This window comes from Bufo gargarizans, chromosome 3, assembly GCF_014858855.1.
Source record: "Bufo gargarizans isolate SCDJY-AF-19 chromosome 3, ASM1485885v1, whole genome shotgun sequence".
Taxonomy (NCBI): domain Eukaryota; kingdom Metazoa; phylum Chordata; class Amphibia; order Anura; family Bufonidae; genus Bufo; species Bufo gargarizans.
Genome location: NC_058082.1, coordinates 420,015,507 through 420,038,921, shown reverse-complemented (window position 1 = coordinate 420,038,921; position 23,415 = coordinate 420,015,507). Strand labels below are relative to the sequence as shown.

General features: G+C 43.9%; 1 protein-coding gene across 1 annotated transcript in view; it reads left to right on the top strand.

Annotated features, from left to right (window-relative positions):
• PLEKHA6 (pleckstrin homology domain containing A6) overlaps positions 1-23,415 on the top strand; it is a 111,735-nt gene that overhangs the window by 64,415 nt on the left and 23,905 nt on the right. The window contains 10 exon segments of the mRNA XM_044288408.1: positions 3,163-3,267; positions 3,573-3,659; positions 13,891-13,959; positions 14,044-14,124; positions 19,170-19,298; positions 19,300-19,320; positions 20,306-20,401; positions 20,483-20,594; positions 21,313-21,452; positions 23,209-23,346. Coding sequence (XP_044144343.1) covers positions 3,163-3,267; positions 3,573-3,659; positions 13,891-13,959; positions 14,044-14,124; positions 19,170-19,298; positions 19,300-19,320; positions 20,306-20,401; positions 20,483-20,594; positions 21,313-21,452; positions 23,209-23,346 — 978 coding nt within the window.

Here is a 23,415-nt window from a genome sequence, read left to right as displayed (position 1 = left end):
TAAATTTAACCCATTTACTTCTGTGAGCTGAAAGTGGTACCCATATGGATCCATTGAACATGCTGCATATTGGAACAAACACAATGTGCATAAAACGGACGTGTATAAAAAAGCCCAAACTTCCAAAATTTGAATATAACCATTTAAAGGGATTGGCCAGTTTCTGATTAATTTTAGAAATGTGCTAAGTGAGCACCATATTTATCTTACTACTAGGCTGGAACCAGAGCAGCTGCGCTGCTGTCCCTTTCATTGCTGGCAGGCGTCTCCTGTGTAAACATAATGATCCTTTTCCAGACCTGGCTGCTGATGGAGGGGAACCTGACTAGACCCATCAGCGGCCTCCACTGTGTAACTAGTTACCAAGCCCATGCACAGTTTTACTCTATGGAGGACACTGATAGACGGGTCTAGTAATGTTCCTCTCCATCAGCGGCCATGTCTGAGGAAGGATCATTATGTTTACACAGGAGCCGACTGTCGGCACAAGGGGCACGTGCGGCAGTGAAGGGGACAGCAGCACAAATGCTCTCGTTCCAGCCTAGTAGTAAGTTGATTATAGTGCTGATTTTAGCACATTTCTAGAATTAACCATTAACTGGCCAGTCACTTTAAATGCACTGCCATGCAGTGAAAAAAAAGAAGGGAATGATACAGATCCGTAATACAGTGTGCATGATCCCTTAGGCATGAGCTGCTGGCGGCTATTGGCATTATCATAGTGTTTAACTATTGTGAATCATTCCAAATGTACTTTTATATTATGTACATACTATTAGTTGTGGGGAATGTCGGGAGATTGCAGGTCAGAAGGCTGCAGAACTACCATATGTAAGGGCTAATGCTCATGGCCGTAAGTGTTTTGCGGTCCACAAATTGCAGATCTGCAAAACATGGATCCCAGCCAAGTGAATGCCGCCATGTTTTTTTTTCTCCTGCAGAAATGCCCTTTGTTTGTCCGCAAAATGGACAAGAATAGGACATGTTCTATTTTTTTCAGACTTACGGATGCGGACAGCACACTGGTGTGTTGTCCGAATCTTTTGCGGCCCCATTGAGATGAATGAGTCCGCATTCTATCCGCAATAAATGTGGATCTGATGCGGACCCAAACCATGGTCGTGTTCATGAGCCCTAATGCAGCTTTCTACTATAATACAGGATCAGTCCATGAGAAGACTTTTATTTAGACTGATATAGTATATGCAATCTGTAACATGGTGTCTGTGATAGAAACCCAAAGCTGGGACTTGGATTTATGGCCCAGATTGGCCCTCAGATCTGTATATGAATGAGCCACACTGTAACTCTGTGATGCTGAATAATAATCTCTAATTAGATCTTGCAAAGCCGCTAGTAAGTAGACAGGGTGCAGGTAGACGGAGCCATAGAAACAACGGAGAGGCCGCTGATTGGCTGAGAGGTGGACCCACACCAGTCTGATATTGACGGCCTGTCCTGGGGATAGGCCCTAAGGCTACGTCTACACGCCGACATTTGTTGCACTAAAGTCGCGCGACAATTTTTATAATGGCAGTCTATGGTGTCACACTGCAACATGCTGCGACTGCAACGCAACAGTCGCAGAAAATCCATTCGAGATGGGATTTTTCTGCGACTGTTGCGTCGCAGTCGCTGCATGTTGCAGTGCGACACCATAGACTGCCATTATAAAAATTGTCGCACGACATTAGTGCAACAAAATGTTGCGCTACAAATGTTGCAGTGTAGTTGTGCCCTATCTGTTGCGCGACAAATGTCGTCATGTAGACGTAGCCTTAAAGTCCTAAATCCAGAAAACAAAATACAAAAATGAAAATGGACCTCAACCTTAAAGGGATTCTGTCACCTCCCCTCAGCCAAAAAACGATTTAAAAGCAGCCATGAAGCACAGCTTACCTGGATTAGGCTGTGCTCTTTTATCTTGAAATCCGTCCAGCAGTTACTGCAAAAAACGACTTTGATCGATATGTAAATGTGTCCTGAAGGTGCCCAGAGGGGCGTTTTTTTCTTCTTAGAGAGCCCAGTACCGCCCCTCTTTCAGTGCCCAGCCCGCCTTCCTTGTACTGTCTAACCGCCCCCAGCCTGCCACAGCCTCTCCTCCCTCTCCTCCCCCTCCCTCACGCCGAACGAAGTCTCGCACAGGCGCAGTACCCACTGAGGGCTGCGCCTGTGCGATCATCAGGAGACTGAGGGCGGCAGCTTCATCTTCGTCACTGGGCATGCGCCGAGCCCAGTGACGTCCGATGTTAGCTCTTTCCCTCAGTCAGCCTGGTAGGATGCGCAGAGGATTGCCGATCGGCTGCTGCACCCTGCGCTTTCTCCAGTCTGCCTGCCACAGTGAAGACGGCCAGCAATTTCTTTCCCCACCCTCCCTTCAGGAAAGAAATAAGTATTTGTTTTTGCTCAGTGAAAATGTATAAATTCAGTAAAGCTTTACTTAATATAATAATACCTAATTCGCCCCAACAAATACTTATTTCTTTCCTGAAGGGAGGGTGGGGAAAGAAATCGCTGGCCGTCTTCACTGTGGCAGGCAGACTGGAGAAAGCGCAGGGTGCAGCAGCCGATCGGCAATCCTCTGCGCTTCCTACCAGGCTGACTGAGGGAAAGAGCTAACATCGGACGTCACTGGGCTCGGCGCATGCCCAGTGACGAAGATGAAGCTGCCGCCCTCAGTCTCCTGATGATCGCACAGGCGCAGCCCTCAGTGGGTACTGCGCCTGTGCGAGACTTCGTTCGGCGTGAGGGAGGGGGAGGAGAGGGAGGGGAGGCTTGGGCAGGCTGGGGGCGGCGGTTAGACAGTACAAGGAAGGCGGGCTGGGCACTGAAAGAGGGGCGGTACTGGGCTCACTAAGAAGAAAAAAACGCCCCTCTGGGCACCTTCAGGACACATTTACATATCGATCAAAGTCGTTTTTTGCAGTAACTGCTGGGCGGATTTCAAGATAAAAGAGCACAGCTTAATCCAGGTAAGCTGTGCTGCATGGCTGCTTTTAAATCGTTTTTTGGCTGAGGGGAGGTGACAGAATCCCTTTAAGGGGTTAAAGTAGTTGTCCAGCTTTTTGGACTTTTTAAACCATCAATAACAGCCTCTTTTTAATGGTTGAAGAAATCATACTCACCTGCTTCCTGCCGCTTTGTTCCTGTACCTCTGTTCAGCAGTCTTCTGGTCAGCCATTGACCAAACATGACTCCGAATGTCCCTCAAGTTTGCAGGATGGGGACCGGAAGACCACTGAAGGGAGCCAGAACGGTGGAGGGCAGGTAAGTGTGATTTAAAAAAAAAAATATTCCAACTGGTACAACACGCTGCCATCGAAAGTTAAAGTCCAAAAAGCTGGACAACCCCTTTAAGGCACACACCTGTGGGCAGATTAGCTTATACATTGGGAAATTTCCCTGAGGTATACGGTATACCAAACATGCACCACAGATAGTGTGTAAATTCAGACATACATCTCTCCTCTCCACATCCAAAATAGATGTAACATAGTGGGACAGAGCTATAGCAAACATTACTGTGTCTACAGGGTTTATGTACATCTCAAGATTTCTATCTCTTTCCTCAGTATGACTATTTGGGAGACCGGCGACCAGGACCTGCTGGAGTGTACTCGTACAGCTACCCATCGTCCCCTCCTCTTCATGACAAAATGGTAAGAAATGACGGAAACAAGTTAGTTCTTTGGATAGAAGTGTGCACTGTGGACCCCTTGTCTCTTCCAAACATTTCCTGTGTATTTGTCCTGGCCTTGTTACGTCTCTGTGCCAGCAGCATCTCTCCTCCCTTGATTTTATTAGATTTTTTTGCTATTACGTCCAAGTAAAATTGCGGAATATTAGAAATAATAAGTTGCGAGTCTTTTGTACAGTTTCTGTGCGACATAAAGTTAATTGAGATTAGTTATTGACCTCAGAAGGTCAGTTATATACAGTATGTGGTCAACGTCTACTCCTCATCTGATCACTTCTGATAGGTGGAGGTCTGACCAATGGGACCCCACCAGTCATGAGAAGGGGGCCTCGTGTACCCATATGAATGGAGGGGCAGATTATTGCTACTGCTCCATTTATTCTCAGTGTGACAGCCGGAGAATGTCTATCGCTGTCCTGCTCAAAGGCCCCTTTCACACGGGCGAGTTTTCCGTGCGGGTGCGATACGTGCGGTGAACGCATTGCACCCGCACTGAATCCTGACCCATTCATTTCTATGGGACTGTGCACACGAGCGGTGATTTTCACGCATCACTTGTGCGTTGCGTGAAAATCGCAGCATGCTCCTCTTTGTGCGTTTTTCACGTAACGCAGGCCCTATAGAAATGAATGGGGTTGCGTGAAAATCGCATGCATCCGCAAGCAAGTGCGGATGCGGTGCGATTTTCACGCATGGGTTCTAGGTGACAGTCTATTCACTGTATTATTTTCCCTTATAACATGGTTATAAGGGAAAATAATAGCATTCTGAATACAGAATGCTTAGTATAATAGTGCTGGAGGGGTTAAAAATAATAAAAAAGTTAACTCACCTTCTCCTCTTGTTCGCTTAGATGCCGGTCTGTTCTTTAGCTGTGGGCTGAAGGACCTGTGGTGATGTCAGATCACATGCTCCATCACCATGGTGATGGACCATGTGATTGGAGCATGTGATCTGACATCACCTCAGGTCATTCAGTCCACAGCTAAAGAACAGACCGGCATCTACGCGAACAAGAGGAGAAGGTGAGTTAACTTTTTTATTATTTTTAACCCCTCCAGCACTATTATACTAAGCATTCTGTATTCAGAATGCTATTATTTTCCCTTATAACCATGTTATAAGGGAAAATAATACAATCTTCAGAACATCAATCCCAAGCCCGAACTTCTGTGAAGAAGTTCGGGTTTGGGTACCAAACATGCGCGATTTTTCTCACGCGAGTGCAAAACGCATGACAATGTTTTGCACTCGCGCGGAAAAATCGCGCATTTTCCCGCAACGCACCTGCCTCTTATCCGGGCAAAAAACATGACGCCCGTGTGAAAGAGGCCATAGGGAATAGTTTTCTAACTTCACACAACCCTTAAGCTGCTTTGCAAATAGACTTCATTAAAATATCCTACAGCTCATATGCAGACCTATGAGTCTCTGTAGTTACAGACTACAAACTCTGTGCAGTCTGATCTTGCAGTCACATATTACTCCACGCCCTCTAACGCTGGCCATACATATTAGATGTGTATCAGCCAAACATACCTATTTCAGAGGGTCCAGCTGACATCTAATGTGTATGGTGGCCTCCCACATCTCCCCCGATTTCAGGGAATATAAGGATTGGGCAAGTGGGATTCAATTTCCCAATCCTTTTGTTACTGGGACAATAAGCCGCTAAAAGAGTCTGACAGCAGCTTTCTCGCCTCTCCATTCACTACGTATGCATGCTTGGCCAAGCAGAGCATGCATACGTATGGGATGATCTGGAAAGATAGCTGTCAGCAGAATGAGTGCTCAGTCGACAGCTCAAAAGGGAGTGATACATGGATCAGCCTACATAGGGCTTGTTTATGGTCCTTGCCAGGACCACACATAGGACTGCTTAGGAGCTGTAGGAATGGAATGGTAGACTTTTTTGTATAAGGACTATTTGCAAACCTTTTTTTATTTTTATACTAAAATGGTTGCAAAGTGCACCTAGCCTGTAAAGAATGGGGATATTTTGGGCCTTAATGGCCAGACACAATATACAGTATAGTAGCTGCTGGTTGTCATGTTTTAAAATCTTTAAGGAAACATTGCCTTTTTTATAATTTTAGCATTATTAGGAGTAAATAGGTAAAAAAAAAAATCATAGTTTTAAAAACATGAAGTTGCTGTAAAATAGTGGCAATTGGTTTCTACTTTCTCTTGGTGATTCAAATACATAAAGGGGCACATTTATTAAGCCCCTGCCCTGGAGTTATGAAGAGGTGGCGGCCTCTACATAACTTCAGCGTATCCACCGCTGATTCTAAATGTAAGACAGCTTCCTCGCTGACAAAAAATGAACAAGTCAGATTTACTACATCAGAAATGCTGTAAAAACCAAACCCATAAAACTGTGGCAGAATTATATTTACACCCCAGTTGGATTTCCCCCATCCCCCCCCCACTACATCATATGTAATATTAAATGGTGCCATTTAAAAAGTACAACTTGTCCTGCAAAAAGCCAGCCCCTATGTGAATGGAAAAATAAAAAAGTTATGGCCCTCGGGAAGGCAGGGTGTGAAAAACGAAAACAAGTCCCGAAGGGTTGAGATAAAAACACGATTTAAACAATTGATCATTTTCTGATGACACATTCCCTTTAAAGAAGACAAGATGCAGAATTACTATTTCATGAGCAATGCACATATTTACTAAAACGGGTCAGTACGGAGAGTGATAGGCCCTCTTTAATAAAATTAGTTATCCTAGACTTCAGAGAGTGGACAACCTGTGGTGAGGTTCATACTTGGTCCCTGTCGCTGGGTACCAACTCAATTGCTCTCTGACCATCTCTGCAATGCTCTGGCATCAACATACTGTTGATGGGCACCACATGACCACTGCAGCCAATCACTAGTCGCAGCATTGACCTGTCACCCGTGCAGCATGTGACCCAGTGACGTGCCACATGGGTGACAGGTCACCGCTGCGGCCAGTGATTGGCTGCAGTGATCACATAGGCACTAGGTAAGTATGAACTACACTGCAGCCACATCTTGGATAACCCATTTAAATATTAAAATACTACCCACAGTCTTACACAGTTCTTCCAGTGCTGCCTGCAATGGGCATCAGTATACATAGTTATTAAAAGGCTGGTCACATTCTGACTATTGTTGATCAATATGTTTTTGATAACTATATGGCACTAATATAGCCTTTGATATTCTGTGCCATTTTCTATAATCCACAAAGAGATCCCGTTCATAAAATGGAGGGTCATGTGACCAGGAAACTAACTCTGTATTTTACAGTTGACTATGTTATGTGTCTGGTCACGTGACCCTCAATCAGCAGCCATCTTGTGGACAGGACCTCTATGCAGACAAAACACAAGCTTTGCCCATCAAGGCTTTTTTGCGGACCACACATCGCCATCACTCTCATAGAAAATGTTTTTTCTTGTCTGCAATTGCGGACAAGAATAGGACATGTTCTATTTTTTTGCGGAACAGAAGTGTGCATCCGCAAATGCGGATGCGGACAGCACATTCCGGCCCCATTGAAAATGAATGGGTCCACACCTGTTCCGCAAAATTGCGGCATGGATGCGGACCCATTTTGCGGATGTGTGAATGGAGCCTTATGCCTCTATTTCCTGTATGCAGTGATGACTGCTAGGCCTGAGTGACTATGACTTCTGTCTACACATCTTTCTATCCTTATAGAGTAGGTTCTGTCCACGATGACAACCAGTAAGTTGTAATTGTGCATGAAAATACTTCATGGTTCACACAGCATCATGCCCTCGGCTGGAAGGATCCAGTCTACTTAGAATTTCTAAAAGCTCTTGATTTACTGCCGCATGGGAGGTTAAATTAAAGGATATAAGCCTCGGGGGAGGGTGCTTGTATTTGGATGGAAAAACTACTGACAAATTGGAACCATTACATCTACAACGGTGTCCTAAAGGGGTTGTGCAGTGCTAAAATACTGCTGATCTATGGTCAGGACAGGTCATCAGTATCAGATCAGCTTGTTGAAGAGGTAGCTGTGGTCTTGCAAACACTACATCCTCTTCAAGATTACCTGCGCTTCGTCTCCTTTGTAGAGGGGCTCAGTGTGATTACAGATGCTCAGCCCAATTCAAGGGAATTTTGAAGAAGAAGCAGTGGGTACCCGTTTTAAAGGGAACCTGTCATCAACTTTATGCTGCCCATACTAACGGCAGAATGAAGTAGAGACAGGCGAGTTGATTTCAGCGGTCTGTCATTTATAAGTTAAAAGTAAGTGGTTGCCGAGAACAAACTTCACAAACATTGCAGACTGGGCCTGGAAAAGAGTCACGGCCACCGGAGAAGAGTCCTGGTTATTCATGAATTCCTGCTCTCCTGCCCACCTGCTGATGACTGACAGTCTCCTACCTAGTTTTCTCCCTTTCTATCTAGGAGAGAACTGCCAATCATCAGCAGATGGTGAGAGAGCAGGAGATGAATAACCAGGACTCTTCTCAGGTAGATTGGACTCTTCTCAAGGCCTGGGCTGTAATGATTATGATGCTGGTTCTCAGCAACCACTTACTTTTAGCTCATCAGTGGAACACTGCTGACATCAGCATTTCTGTCACTATTGTATGCTGCCCTCAGTGAGGTCAGCTAAAAGTTGATGACAGATTCCCTTTTAAAGCACCTATACACATTGGGGGGTAATTTACTAACCGATATATGCCACTCAAAGAATCTTTGCGCCACAATCTGCAACTTTTCCCTTCTCACACCAGGTCTGAAAAAAGGGGGTCCCTGTTTAGAGGTAAAAAATTGTCTAAGTCTACGCCAGCAAAGGAGCTGGTGTAGATTTAGACAGGCTTTGGATACGCCAAAGTTGTTTAGAGGCCGGCGCCTCTACATAAATTCGGTACATCCACCGCTAGCTAGCTGAAAGGAGTATTAATAAATGACCCCATTATACTTTTGGCAGGACCTCTATGTGTGGGGAGAGCTTGACTCTTCATTTGGAGAGAGAGAAGGTTAAGGATCTTTTGAATTTTAACACCTGATCCTTTTGTTCTCTGGGAGATAAGATGGCAGCAGAGGTGCATGACATTGGTGGCTTTCCCCTCTCTCCCCATCATAATCACATATGAGCCCAGCTGAAACAAGAGTGTATGGGGGAGTTTGGAGAGAATGCTGCTTGGCTCACAGCTATTGAAGATATGTGGACACCTTTATAGATATTCATACAACATAATGACCAATGGAAGCATTGCATAGCTACCAAGTTAAAGGTGCATTTTCAATACACCTTTGGGATACCCATCGTACACAGTGATCAGAGGTTACGAAATGGGCTGAGTGGGCTATTTCCATAAGTCCCATATAGGTAAATGTACACTGCATAGTAGCACACTACCCTGTATCTGTAACTTTGCAGCTATGGAGACAGCATAGCATACTATACTATACGGTTTCTGGAGCTCCCATTTACTTCTATGAAAGTTACGGAAAAAAGCGTAGTACAACATACTTGTCTGATTCTGTAATCCAGGCCACCTTTCGCCACGATCCAATCTCAGTCATAAATGTCATAGATAGGAATATCCCTTTAATGGGGCTGTCTAGTCTTAAAGGGATTCTCTGAGCATTTAGTCTAATTAGTGACGGGTGCTAACCTGTGGCAGGAAGATCTTTTAGATAGTACTTGCCTGTCCCTCACTCCCCGATGCTGCTGCCTCTGCTACACTGACACAGGCTGCGGTCTTTTCCTCCCGGCTCCTGACCGGATGTGGATGCTTCTTTTCCTATTAAGTCGAATTGACTATAATGCAGTGCAGACGGCAGTATTTGGCGAGGGTTAGTCTTATGTTAAAGCGCTTATGTAAAACTATAAAATTCCTTTCGGTTATAAATAACAATAACCTGCCATATAGCTTCTTCATACTTAGTAGATATTCAGGTTCCATTAATGTTAAATTTGCTGAAGATAAATGGATCCCCTATGGGCACATATATGGTAAGGTACCATTCCTTTGGGATGCTGCTGAAAACGGACTTCACATCTCTCTACAGCAGTACTGATTTGGCTGATAGTTGTCTTTGTGCCAAAAATCTTTTTTATGTCACAGATTATTTAGGTCTCATTCACTTTGTTGCTACGCTGCAGGTTTTTGGCATCCAAGTCAATCCACAGAGTTTGTTACATGGACTGTACCCTTAATCTTTGCATTGCTGTGCAGGATATCTTGGATATATGGTTATATCATTAAACTGGGAAGCTGGGACTGAGGAAAAGCAGTTTAAATAGTAGTCAAGTGTGTGACCTTCAAATTGTATATATTAAAGGAGTTTCCATCTTCCGGACAGACCCCCAACCTCTACGTGGCTGGACCTGTGGAGGGAAGCACACTTACCTGCTGCTGGGCTCTGGCTCCTCTGCTGTGGCTGCAACACTCTGCTCCCCACTGCATAATTCGGGTTTGATGGCTGCTGCAGATATGTGACCCATTGATTGGCTGCAGCGGCCATCAGACCGGATGTTAACATGTAGGGAGTGCTGCAGCACTGGCGGTGGATCAAAGGAGCTGGAACCCAGTCGCTTGGGGAAAGCAAGTATGCTTCATTCCACAAATCTAGCCACGTGGGGGGAGGGGGTCCTTTCCAAAAGTCCCCCAAAGATGGAAAACTTTTTAATACGTATATACATAGGTTAGGAATATTATAGTTGTTTGTACAGTATATCAAATAAATTAAAAATGTGCCGAACATGTGTGTAGCATGTGTCCTGGGGTGTAGCATCTTCAGTGTTTAGTGGTCTCACTATGTATTGCATGTACGTGTTGCGTGTACTATATACTATGCAGTGTGACTGTGGAGTACGGATTGCCATAGGTGCTGCATGGCATGTCATCTTTCCTTCCCTGCTTTAGCGCTATTCGCATTAATTTCTGCAGCCTTGCTTTGTAGCACTTTATGAATAAGTAAATGTAGGGTTGGAGGCTCCCAGCCCAGCTTTTGCTCTGCTTTGCTCTTTTAACCCTGTGTTTGTCTCCTGCCGCTGCTTCCCCTTCCACACAGGATGAAATGTTAGACCTTCAATTACAGAGGCATCTTGATTTTTTGGATCAGCAGGTAGGAAGCCACAAAGCTACATCCATACCCCCCCTACATTGTATGGGTTTCCCTGTGACACAGTGTCTGACCTTCCTTCCCTCATGTACTATGTGTGAATCGGTAGCCCTTGTAACTATGTGTCCCTGCTTGAAAGCATATGTATATCTTCAGAGCAAGCAAGCAAATATGAATGAAAAGACCACCAAATAAATCCTGCATGTAATCAATAAAATAATGCATGAATCAATAAAAGATGTCAGTCACACCAGAATAGTCAAATGACAAGGTTAGAGGAGGTCACGTAGGAGTTTCTGTACCAGCTATCGGCATATAACTGGAGGATACATCTAAATTGACTTCTAAAAGTACACAAACTTTTTATACCAATGGTACAGCCAAGGAATATAATTCGCCAACTAAGTGAGATCACATTTCACCGATCTCCTATTTATTGCTTACTAAAAAAAAAATATAAATTAGGACCATTTGTTTTGTTAGAAGGGATCGGTGGCGCTGGTCATGGGTTGTTGCTGCTGTCACTTCAACCCATGACCACAAGAGTTCCTTTCCTGCAGGAGCTTAGGGTTTTGAACCCCCACCACTCAGATTTTGATGGCCTACCCTGAGGAGTGGCTGACAGTCCAACATGGATGGGGGCCTCCTGACTCTTCCACGACAGATGATGTTGGAGGAAAGAAGGATTGAGCGCCCGATCCATTTGTTGGAGGAAAGAAGGACTGAGCGCCCGATCCATTTGTTGGAGGAAAGAAGGACTGAGCGCCCGATCCATTTGTTCTCCCAGGAGGTAAGCTGCTGCCAGAGGTGTATGACAGCAGCTTTCTCCTCTGTCCCTATTGAAAACGCACATTTGTTTGAACCGAACATTTATGTGGGAGTTGATAGAGATAGCTGTCGACAGAACGAATGTTCGGCCAACAGCTATTGAAGGAGCAATGAGATGTGCACCTCATTCAATAGCCAAACTATTAACTTAGAATTTCCTAATAGGGTGAGGTTTCTTACCTAGACAATTCCACTAATGTTACTGATAAGGGACAAGAGTAGATTCTGCTTAGGTTAGGAGCACCATAGAAGATCAGGAGATCCTTGCGCTGTTTTACATCATTTGCCAATTTACCAAACTGAATAAAACCTGGATCAGGCTGAGTTCACTGCAGCGTTGTGTTTTCCGTATTTGTGTTCCATCAGAGGAACAGGAAAATCTAAAAAAAAACACTAAAAACTGAGCAATTTTGATCATCAGTTGTGCTCAATGTGTGTAGTTCCCTTAGGTTTTGGTTACTTTTGATAGGAGAAAGCAGACATGACTTTTTCTCCAGTCAAGAGCAACTGAGACCTGATGGGACACAAACTGAGCACAACTGATGTCCAAAGTAACCCATTTAAACAAACTGTGATTAAAATGGATCACATTTTTAAATTTTTTATGTGAATGTGTAAAACACAACGCCGATATGAACGCAGTCTAACACTGTAGTTAGCCACACTGTTATTGGCTATGACAGTTTCTTGAAGCATTGCCCTAGTGATGGCAAGTTGCCTTGACTGCAACCCAAAAGTCAGAAGAAATACAAATATACTGGATTTACGGTGACTGTTGGGTCGTGTGTCACAATGTGACTGCATTTGCTTTCATTACGCTGATATGTACAGTACGAGTAGCATGGCAGTGAGTTTTTGGCAGCACAACATGTGCCCGTGCAACCTCCACATTAGTGTGGACCACTGACTTAGAATAAAACGTGTCAACTAATATAAACAATTGGAAACAATCCCCCTAGTGGGGGGATATTTATCAACACCTGTACATCAGTAAACTGGCATCTAAAATTAGCAAAAATTTGCCAAACGTCCTGCTTGTGCAAAATCTTGAGACTATTTTGGGCGGTTGCTTCGTGCTCACCAGTTTACCAAAACGTGGGAGTGGGCAGTGCAGGACTGGACATAGGTGTCCTGGCACACTTATTATAATCTACGCCAGTAGATTACACCTGAGATCTACACTGGCTCTCTTTTGGGCACAGATGCTCCACAATTATTAGGAATCAGGCACTGAATAATTGTGGGGCATCTAATGCCAGCGGGGGATAGATTAAGACTACCATGTAAAACCTTAGTCCTAATAAATGTTCTTCGGTAGTTCAGTTATCATACCATCTGATTTTTAATAAGTTGACGTGCCGGATACCCTGACTCATTTCAGTCGTCAACCCATTTAATTATACTAAGTTGACATGCCGGGTACCCTGACTCATGGCTTCTGCCTCCAGAGGGCGACGTACATATGCAGATACTTCTTTGCTGACGTTGTGTTTCAGTCTTAGATACAGACCAGTGTGTAAAGTAGTGTAGAACACAGTGGATGGCTCATATATTGTCAGAGTGAATGCAATGACTGGAATTCTTCTTCACCCTCTGTTTCCCCCACCATCCGCTGCAGATGAGTGAGAGTGAGACTTTGATCAGCATGGTGAATAACATGGTACACTCCTCCCCCAGAGCACAGATCTTCATGCAAGTAAGAGAACACTTGAGCGTCACCTTCACTCTGCATGACACAACCCATTCCCATCTCCACATGAGATACGATACATTGAGATTACGGGATTGCTTAGTCAACTACCCACCATTCAGTGAATGCCAATGACCTGAGGTCCCGCCATCTGCCTGTATAAATAACTTAAGCTATAAAAATATGCACTTTTGTTGCTACCAGCTGTTTATGGCAAATAGAGGTGTCATCTACATGAGTGTCACACCACCGTTATTTACATGAGGAGAAGGGATTAGGGCAATGGAAAAGAGCAACCTCCTTAGTGTCAGTTCTCATAGATAATTAATTCATTCTCCAGTTCAACCATAAATCCACCTTTCAGAAGTTGAGCGACCTTCTTATTATTTTTATGAATTAGTTAGCCTTAAGTGTCAAATATGGCCCAGTCTACTGAGGCTTTCATTCTCCCGAAATATGGTTCAGCAGTGCAGGTCACCCAGTTACTGAAGTCCATGCTAAAACTTCTTTATATATACTTATCTGATCCCATATTTGTCATGTGCTGTTAATGACAGATCATTTTATTGGGTTTTCTCGCGTAGGTCTCTCCTTATGCGGATCCATACAGAGAAGCTCTGCAGAGCTACAAGTTCAATGAGCAGGACACAGATGTAAGTGAATGTGAAGCTTTTATGTTGTCATATTTTATCTATCTGTAAGTTGTGTTATAAGGACATTACGTTTCTTTCTACTAGAAACTCCTGGGTAGGCTGTGTGAGCAACACAAGGTGGTGAGGGAACAGGACCGGCTAGTCCAGCAGCTCCGAGCCGAGAAGGTAAGAGAAAAAAAGAACTACATGTATTCAGGGCCTGTTTACATGTCCAGGATTCTGCTCCAAAACCCTCATTAGATCGGTTACCATGCTGCCTCCAATGCCTATTAATCTGTTTTTGAAACCCTGTTCACATGCTCCAAATCAACCTAGTCAGCTTTGTGTCTGTGCCGCAGAAAGAAAAAAAACGTGCCAGAAGAATGATCATGTTTATTATTTTTGCGGATTCCAGACAGAGAGGCCACAGATCAGCCTATTGATTGAGACTGCCAAAAAAACACAAAAATGGAGCTCATGGTACCAGAAAGTAAGACATGATTAAAAGATATACATAAGTAATGAAGCAAATAAATATAGTGCCATTTAAAAAGTGAATGGGAGCAGAAAAAGGCGCCACCCTGGGGTAGCACACAGGTCAATAGTAAATATATATGTATGGATCAAGAAAAAATACTAGGTACAATGACTGACCAATGACCCAACAGCGAGGTGAAAACCTAAATGTACAGGTGAGTCGATGGTCAACAGGCAGACCCGCACGGCAATGGAAAAAGGTTTGTTTGGCAAATGCAATATAAAAATAATAAACAGCAAACCAGCAGTGGAGACCAGGTGTAATAAGACACCAAAGTCAGGAATGCCGTACAGGTGATAGAGGAGCAAAGACTCACCTGAAAAAGACCGTGTGCTAAATTACCCAGGGTGGCGCTACCCTAACGCGCGTTTTGGCGTGCCTTTCATCTGGGGGTAACGCCATCACTGTGAATCGAGTATTTACAGCCGGCGCCGGATGACGCGCACACATCACAAAAGAGGAGGAGGAACAGGGCACCAACATAACAAAATGCATCCCATCAAAGAACCTAATTCTGTCCGTGGAGAGCCATCATGTGTGGATGAAGAATACACCATAGCATACATAGAATATAATGCACACCTCCATAGAATCCATGATTATGCTGGAGAAACCGGTTTTGCACAATACAATATAAGCGCCAAAATAAATTACAGAGTGAAAAATAGATACAAGTATGGCAATATATATAAAAATGTATAAGTCAATATTGCGGGGGGTGACAAATAAATACAAATATCACTAAATATAAAGGCTGAAGATAAAAATGCAAGAAATAATAATGGTGACGATAGTCGTGATATTATAAGGACATACATACATGGTCACAGTAATAATTACCGTAAGTCCATGATTATATAAAGTGAAACATACAGTACTGGTGATATAATGAAAACATGAGAATAAGGACAATGATCAATAATCGATAAAGTGCAAAGTGCATAAGACAGATACATGGAATATATCATGTATACAACGATCTGAGAAATGGACAGTGCAGACAAAGGGTGTTTACCCGAGAGGAAAAGGAGCGGAGGCTGCGTAGTACCGCAAGCCCCAGAGGCACCATTAGGCAAGCATATATAATCACAAAAGTGTCCTAAACAATTAAAGTATATAAAGTGCCGAAGTGCATTGGGAAAAAGGGGGAGGAGGGAAAAAGGAAAGGGAAAAGGGGAGGGGTGGAATAAATGATGTGATGTGCAGACCGGCACGCAAATGCGTATGTATCTGTGCATATGACAGAATTCGACACTGGCTCAAATAGCGAACAGATGACAAGCTGAAAGGAAGTCCAATTGTAGCAGATATAGGTCAATGGGAGGCATGAGGATGTGACATCCTGCAAGAGAACACAGTAATGGAGAGAGACACACACAAAATATTAAAGAGAAAATAATAAAAAGTAAAAACTAAAGAGATTAAAAGAAAAGTAGTGGGATCCACAGTCGTGGGCCCAGTGGTTACAGAAAAGATGAGAAGCCCAAATTATCATTTAGGCCCCTGGGACATAAAGTCCCAAGGGTCCAGATCCAACGGCTCTCCTTTTGGGCTAGCCTTTTGGATACATTGCCTGCATGTAAGTCAACCTGGATACAGTCAATCCCTCTAACCTTGAGAAGTCTCTTCAATTGCACGAGTGAAATTCCTTAAAGTGACTCTCAATTGGTTTGAGGACCTCGTCCGCCTTTATTTCCTGTGCATTCAGAATGTCCCTTACATGTTCCCGCACGCGGACCCTTAATTCACGTGTTGTCAAACCCACATATATCTTGGGGCACGGGCATACAGCATAATATACCACCCGCGTGCTGGAGCATGTAAGGGACCGATGGATCTTAAAGGACCTGATTCCAGAGGAATCCATGAAGTCAAAAGATCGCTCCATATTGGGACATGTAGCACATCTGCCGCAAGGTCTAAAACCAGTCTTTGGACTACCTTGTCTGACAAAAAGTTGAGGAGATGCTGGTGGTAGGTAGCTTCTAACTAGATTATCTCGTAGGGTGTTAGCCCTACATGCCGTAATAAGGGGTTGTGTAGGCAGGAGTTTTTCCAAGACTGGATCCGTTAATAAAATGGGCCAGTGTGAAGCTAAACACTTCCTCATTTCATCCCAGTGTGAATGGTACGTACTTATAAATCTAATTTTTTTTGTCGGATACCCTATTTTTTTTGTTTGTATCAATTGGGTTTGATCTTGTGTCTTAGCTCGCCAGTATGCCTTTTTGATGGAGCGATGGCTATAGCCTCTCCTGAGGAAGCGATCCTTCAAAACACCGGCCTGTCTTTCAAAAGTCGCATCGTCGGAACATATCCGTCGGATGCGTAGAAAATCTGAGACTTCTCAAGGTTAGAGGGATTGACTATATCCAGGTTGACTTACGTGCAGGCAATGTATCCAAAAGGCTAGCCCAAAAGGAGAGCCGTTGGATCTGGACCCTTGGGACTTTATGTCCCAGGGGCCTAAATGATAATTTGGGCTTCTCATCTTTTCTGTAACCGCTGGGCCCACGACTGTGGATCCCACTACTTTTCTTTTATTCTCTTTAGTTTTTACTTTTTATTAGTTTTTCTTTAATACATATACTATGTAATTTATTTTGGCGCTTATATTGTATTGTGCAAAACCGGTTTCTCCAGCATAATCATGGATTCTATGGAGGTGCCGCATTATATTCTATGTATGCTATGGTGTATTCTTTATCCACACATGAGGGTTCTCCGCGGAGAGAATTAGGTTCTTTGATGGGATGCCCTGTTCCTCCCCCTATTATGTGATGTGTGCGCGTCATCCGGCGCCTCACGCTTGAGCGTCCTCATGCCGTCCGATCATGTGATTTCTCACGTGGCGTGGGCGTGTCGGTGGAAGGCCGGCCGCGAGGCAGCCGGGCGCGGTTTCACTTGAGCTTCGCGCGCCAACATACATCCACACCTGAGGACAAGTGAGTATCTATTTCCCATTGGCTGAGAGAGGCTGTAAATACTTGATTCACAGTGATGGCGTTACCCCCAGACGAAGGCACGCCGAAACGCGCGTTGGGGTAGCGCCACCCTGGGTAATTTAGCACACAGTCTTTTTCAGGTGAGTCTTTGCTCCTCTATCACCTGTACGGCATTCCTGACTTTGGTGTCTTATTACACCTGGTCTCCACTGCTGGTTTGTTGTTTATTATTTTTATATTGCATTTGCCAAACAAACCTTTTTCCATTGCCGTGCGGGTCTGCCTGTTGACCATCGACTCACCTGTACATTTAGGTTTTCGCCTCGCTGTTGGGTCATTGGTCGGTCATTGTACCTAGTATTTTTTCTTGATCCATACATATATATTTACTATTGACCTGTGTGCTACCCCAGGGTGGCGCCTTTCTCTGCTCCCATTCACTTTTTAAATGGCACTATATTTATTTGCTTCATTACTTATGTATATCTTTTAATCATGTCTTAATAAAGCATATTTTTACTTTCTGGTACCATGAGCTCCATTTTTTATTTTTTTTTGCTATTATACTCGGGAGCTTGTACCAAGTTACAAATCATGGGTGTCCTTTGTGGCTACATTGGGTGGGCACTGTCCTTCACCCTCCATTGGGACGCCCTGGGTCTTTTTTATTGATTGAGACTAATCCGTGTGAGGATCTGAAACGCATCAAACTGCACATTCACAGCTGAAATCCAACTGTCCGCCACAAAACCTCTTGAAAACACAAGTTGGATTTTGCCATAGGAAATCTGCGACGTGTGAACGTAACCCTAACTTTACATTCAGATGTACTTTCTATGGCAAAAATGTGATCGCACCTCAACCTCGATGCAAAATATACTGCTCCAGCATGGAGCTGTTACAGGGTCCTGAGAGCAGCATCTGTGAGGATACTATAAAAACTCTTGAAAACTTTGAATTTTCTTAAATTGTTAGTCATTTCAGAAATTGGAGCACCGCCTCGAAATGGTTTGGGAGAATCTATCAGATGCCCCTGTCACTTCATGTCTAATGACAGATCATCCACTCGATAAGATTTAGGGTTAATTTTCATTTTTTGGGGCAAGGCTTCCTTCACATTTAAAGGAAGGAGCGCTGCGGCCTTCTCACTGTTTACCGCAGGCCCAGTGACGTCACAACTAGTATCAATTAGCCTGGGCGGGGCTAAGCTCTGTTCACTTTAATGGAGCTTAGCCCCGCCCAGGCCATTGATACTAGTCGTACCGTCACTGGGCCTGCTGTAAACAGTGAGAAGGTCCCGGGGGTCGGACCCCCGCCAATCAGATACTGATGATCTATCCAGAGGATAGATCAGAGGATAGATCATCAGTTTAAACAAAGTGCAGAACCCCTTCAACAACATATAACACTAATCTAGAGGCAAAACATTCTCCACAAGGTTTATCTTCTACAATAGTCATACAGGATGAATAGTGAAGAATGAATAAATAAAAGCGTAAAAATGTGCAAATTGGGTCATTTATGCATCACATTATTTATATCTGTATATAGAAGTATTCTCCATTTAACCTTGGCAGAGACTTCACAGTAAATATCGCAGTATAAATGTGTGGGTGGAACAATAGATCATTGTTAGTAACATATTATTAGTGGGAATATAGCATCGCTGCTAGTGTCATCCAGAATGAGCAAAAAAAAATGTGCAACTGCAAACTCTCTTGTGACTGACTGCTTGCCCACCTATCCAGGAGAGCCTCGAGAGTGCACTTATGGGAACTCACCAGGAGATGGAGATGTTTGGCAATCAGACAGCGTTTCCAGAAAAGTTACTGCATCGGAAGGAATCTCTCCAGAACCAGCTGATCAGTATCCGTGTAGGAGCTCTCACAGGCCACCACGGTAAGGCACATAACACAAAACCTACATTAACTCAGAATAAACCAGCATTCTTCGTCCTGATTCACATGTACTTGTACTCAGCATTTCATCCTTGACAATCTCCATGAAGGGTCCTTTGTTGGTCCGTGTGTCAGTTTTTCTGCCCTCCCAGTGACATCCATATTCCATGTGCACTGCTAGGCTGAAAAGGGATTTCCAGAGCACCTTCTTATCAATGATCAGTGAAAACCACTGACAGAACACGGATGACTTTTGTGTTCTGTCAGTGGTTTTTACGGTCCCGTAGTCTTCATTGGGCATGTTTGGTCCACATTGCGGATATAAATAGTACATGGGAATCAAACTGCTATCCTTGCACTTCTCTGCCACTCAAATGCAGTGGAAAGTCAATTATCTTGTTATGACACTGATTATTACCAGAATGACAAGGACAACATTAATAATATGTCCTTCAGAGCAACTTGCATAATTGCATTTCACTGTCCAGTAATTAAAATGGAAAATCATGCATGTTAGGCCTCATGTACGCGACCGTTGCCCAGCCATGGCCGTATTGCGGCCCGCATACGGCGGGTCCTCAATACACTGGCACCGGCCGTGTGGACCCCGCATCATGCAATCCAGGTGTGGAACGGAAGCCCATGGAAGCACTACAGAGTGCTTCCATGGTGCTTCTGTCCGTGCCTCCGCACCGCAAAAAAATAGAACATGTTCTATTTTTTTACGGTGTGGACAGATCACGGACCCATTCAAGTTGAATGGGTCTCGATCTGTCCCAGCCGCCGCACGGATGTTGCTGTGCACTGGGGACTGCAAATTGCGGTCCCCAATGCATGGAACAGCTGCACTACGGCTGTGCGCATGAGGCCTTAGGCTCACAATACGCCTCGGCTTATCAAAGTAGACTTGAGTGTGCATTTACAATTTGTAATATCATGTCAGGGGTTTCTTTTAGTATGGTCTAATGAGCCTTCTTGTACTCTAGGCATTAAACAATAGCAGCATGGAGTACGAGGTGCTGGAGGCGGAGGTCTCTGCTTTACATGATGCTTTGTGGGAGCAGCTGAACCTTAACATACAGGTAAGAAGTACTCATTTCTCTGGAAAAACAAGCAATACCAGTCATATCAACACATTAATGGCTTGTATTCCAATCTTTCAGAACGAATTAATGAATAGACACATTCAAAGGGAAATCTGGAGGATTCAAGATGTAATGGAAGGCCTAAGGAAAAATAACCCCTCCAGGGGGACAGACACGGCCAAACATAGAGGTGAGATTGTGTTCCAACTGTTTATAGAGGACATGTTAATAATCCACTAAATGGATGGATCCTATTTAGAACAATCACATTACTTCTGCCCTATCTGAGAGCAGGGTACGCTAAAGAGGGTAGGATTCCTGTAGTGGGAAATCCTGACAGGACTCCTAGGAGAAATGTTGAGAGTCCTGCTTACTTCCCAGCCTTCTATATGCACACTGATACAGCGGGAGCTGTCAATCATCCTGTGTGGGCAGGGCAATCAGGACTCTCACTGTCTCTCCTAGGAGTCCTGTCAGGATTTTCTCTGCTCCGGGTCATATAAACCTTCGTATCGCATTGCTCAGCTCCTCTCCCTCTATACATACTCTCTCAGATAGGTCAGCAGAAATCATCTGAAAGGATCAGTTGGAAATCTTGCATTGGCAGCCCAGAGCTTTGGTGGTGCGGAGATTGGTTTTTTAGCTGCTGATCCCTCGTATATGAGGTATAATAATACAAGCCAGTAATGTATGGGGTCTTCTTATTATAAAGTACAGAGGTGAGCCTACTGCAAGTCTTTATTGGTAAACGGTAGTTTTTCATGTTCCCTAATAACTGGCACGTCCATAATATTGTCTGAATGATAAAAACAGGACATTGCCAGTCTTTTATCTGTTTAACTTACATACATTTATTTGTACAGTATGTTCCTTGTTTTTCCATCATTGACTTGTGTTCTCTCTTATAGTAGCTGCAGGGCCTTCAACAACATTCACCTCTAATAGTCCAGCAAGCCCATTGAGCTCTGCCAGTCTCACCAGCCCCCTCAGCCCATTTTCCCTCATCTCAGGATCTCAGGGATCACCTACCAAGCATACTACAAGTGAAGTAAGTGGTTTTCTTATTAGTTTTCAAACTTGCAAGCAATTTAGGAGATGGACTTTCTGCTGTTCATGGGCATCGACACCAGAGGGCAGTACGCTGAGATCCTTTTCACTTTTTTCAGTGTTATATACTTCTTGACAACCCTATTTCAATCATTTGTTTCCAAATCAGATTGGATCACTTAGCTGAAGAATTCAGACTATAATCTATACACAGAATATCCATATCTATAAAAACTATTTCATTACTAATGTTTTTAGAAAAGCAAAGCAGAAACTAAAGGTGGATTTACACGAGTAGATATTCGGGCAGAATATTGGGAACGAACATTTCTGCGAACACTCATTCCCAATAGTCTGCCTGTGTAAAGGTGCTGACGATTACCTGATGAACGAGCAAAACTCGAATTTATCAAGTGGTCCTGTTGTTCATGCAGGCACCTAACTTATCATTTCTGGGCAACAGATTGTCCTTTCTAAACAGCAATCTGCTGCGCAGAAACAATGCAGCTGTATGAGGACGAGCGATAGCAAAAGTGATCCCTCGTCCGCATACTGTGGAGGTGATCGCTGCATGTAAATTCAGCACTTCACCTCCATTGAGTGAGCAGCCGACTGTCGGGAAGGAACGCTTTATTCCCAACAATCATCTGGGCGTGTAAATGCACCTTAATTTATCAAAACCCTATTCTTCCCAGATGCAAATATGTTTGATTGATATCTGTAATGTAAATTAAAGGTAGTTCAAGACTCTTGCAGTTATCTCTCTAGTGTACCTTATATTTAATCTTTTTAAGATCTGTGCTTTCGGTCGTTGAATAGAAATATTTATTGAGAGTCTGAAAACTCATTCTCGCCTCGTCCTGATTGGTTACACAGAGCAGCAGCATAGATCTCCTGTTTTCTTCAGGCTGAATTCTTATCTAGATTGGCACATTGTAACAGTGCCAGCTGCTCATCAAATGACAAATAGTAGTCTTACATGGGTTATCCAAAGTCTAAAATAACCCCCCAAAGCCCAGGCCCCTTATATACATTATACTTACCTGCTCCCTGGCATTCGTGTCGCTGTGGATCCTTGCACGGCCGCTGCTGATAGGGAGGCTTGTCCCTGTCGCAGCCTGCTATTGGCTGCTCCCTGGCACCTGCATCACTTCAGATCCCTGCACGGCCACTGCTTCATCTCCCCGTCACGCAGGATCAAAACATCTGGTGATGGGGGAGTCACCGGATGTTTTGAGCCGCGTGACGGGGAGATGAAGCAGTGGCCGTGCAGGGATCTGGAGTGACGCAGGTGCCAGGGAACAGGCAAGTATAATACGAGGGGCCTGGGCATTGGGGGTAATATTTTAGACTTTGGATAACCCCATAATAATAGTTGTAGCACAAATTATATTAGTAAGTTTCATAACTTCCTTACATAAGGCTAGACAGTCCTTTTTACTACACCGCAAAAAATTGCTATTCCCACCTCATGTTGTCAGTCCTTGAACAGTTGCATGCCTTTTAAAATATAATTATTCTTATTATATGTGATTGAATTTTTCCCCCTCATTTTTTAAACCCATATTTATTTATTTGTTTTTGCTATTGCTTATTCATTTTTAAATCCTGTTTACCAGTAAATCAATTTCCTAAGATTTATTAATTTTTTTAATAATTTTTTTTTACTTTGTATCTATAATTCCCGCTCTTTTTACCCTATGATTTTACCTATTCATCCCTTGCTGCTAATGCTTTCTGGCTTCCTCTCTGCTCAGGACTCGGGCCCCCCTCGGCCCCCTCTCCCTCTTTCGTACACTCCCCTGGATTCTCCTCCAGCTGTCCCTCCACCCCCAGGGGAGGGCCGCTTCCAGCCTTGGCCTTACCCTATCTCTCCCTGCTGGCCACACAGTGAGGTAACTAGAGGGAATAAAGGGAAAACAAAAGGGAGGGGTTGTCTTAATACATAAAGGACCCTTCACCTA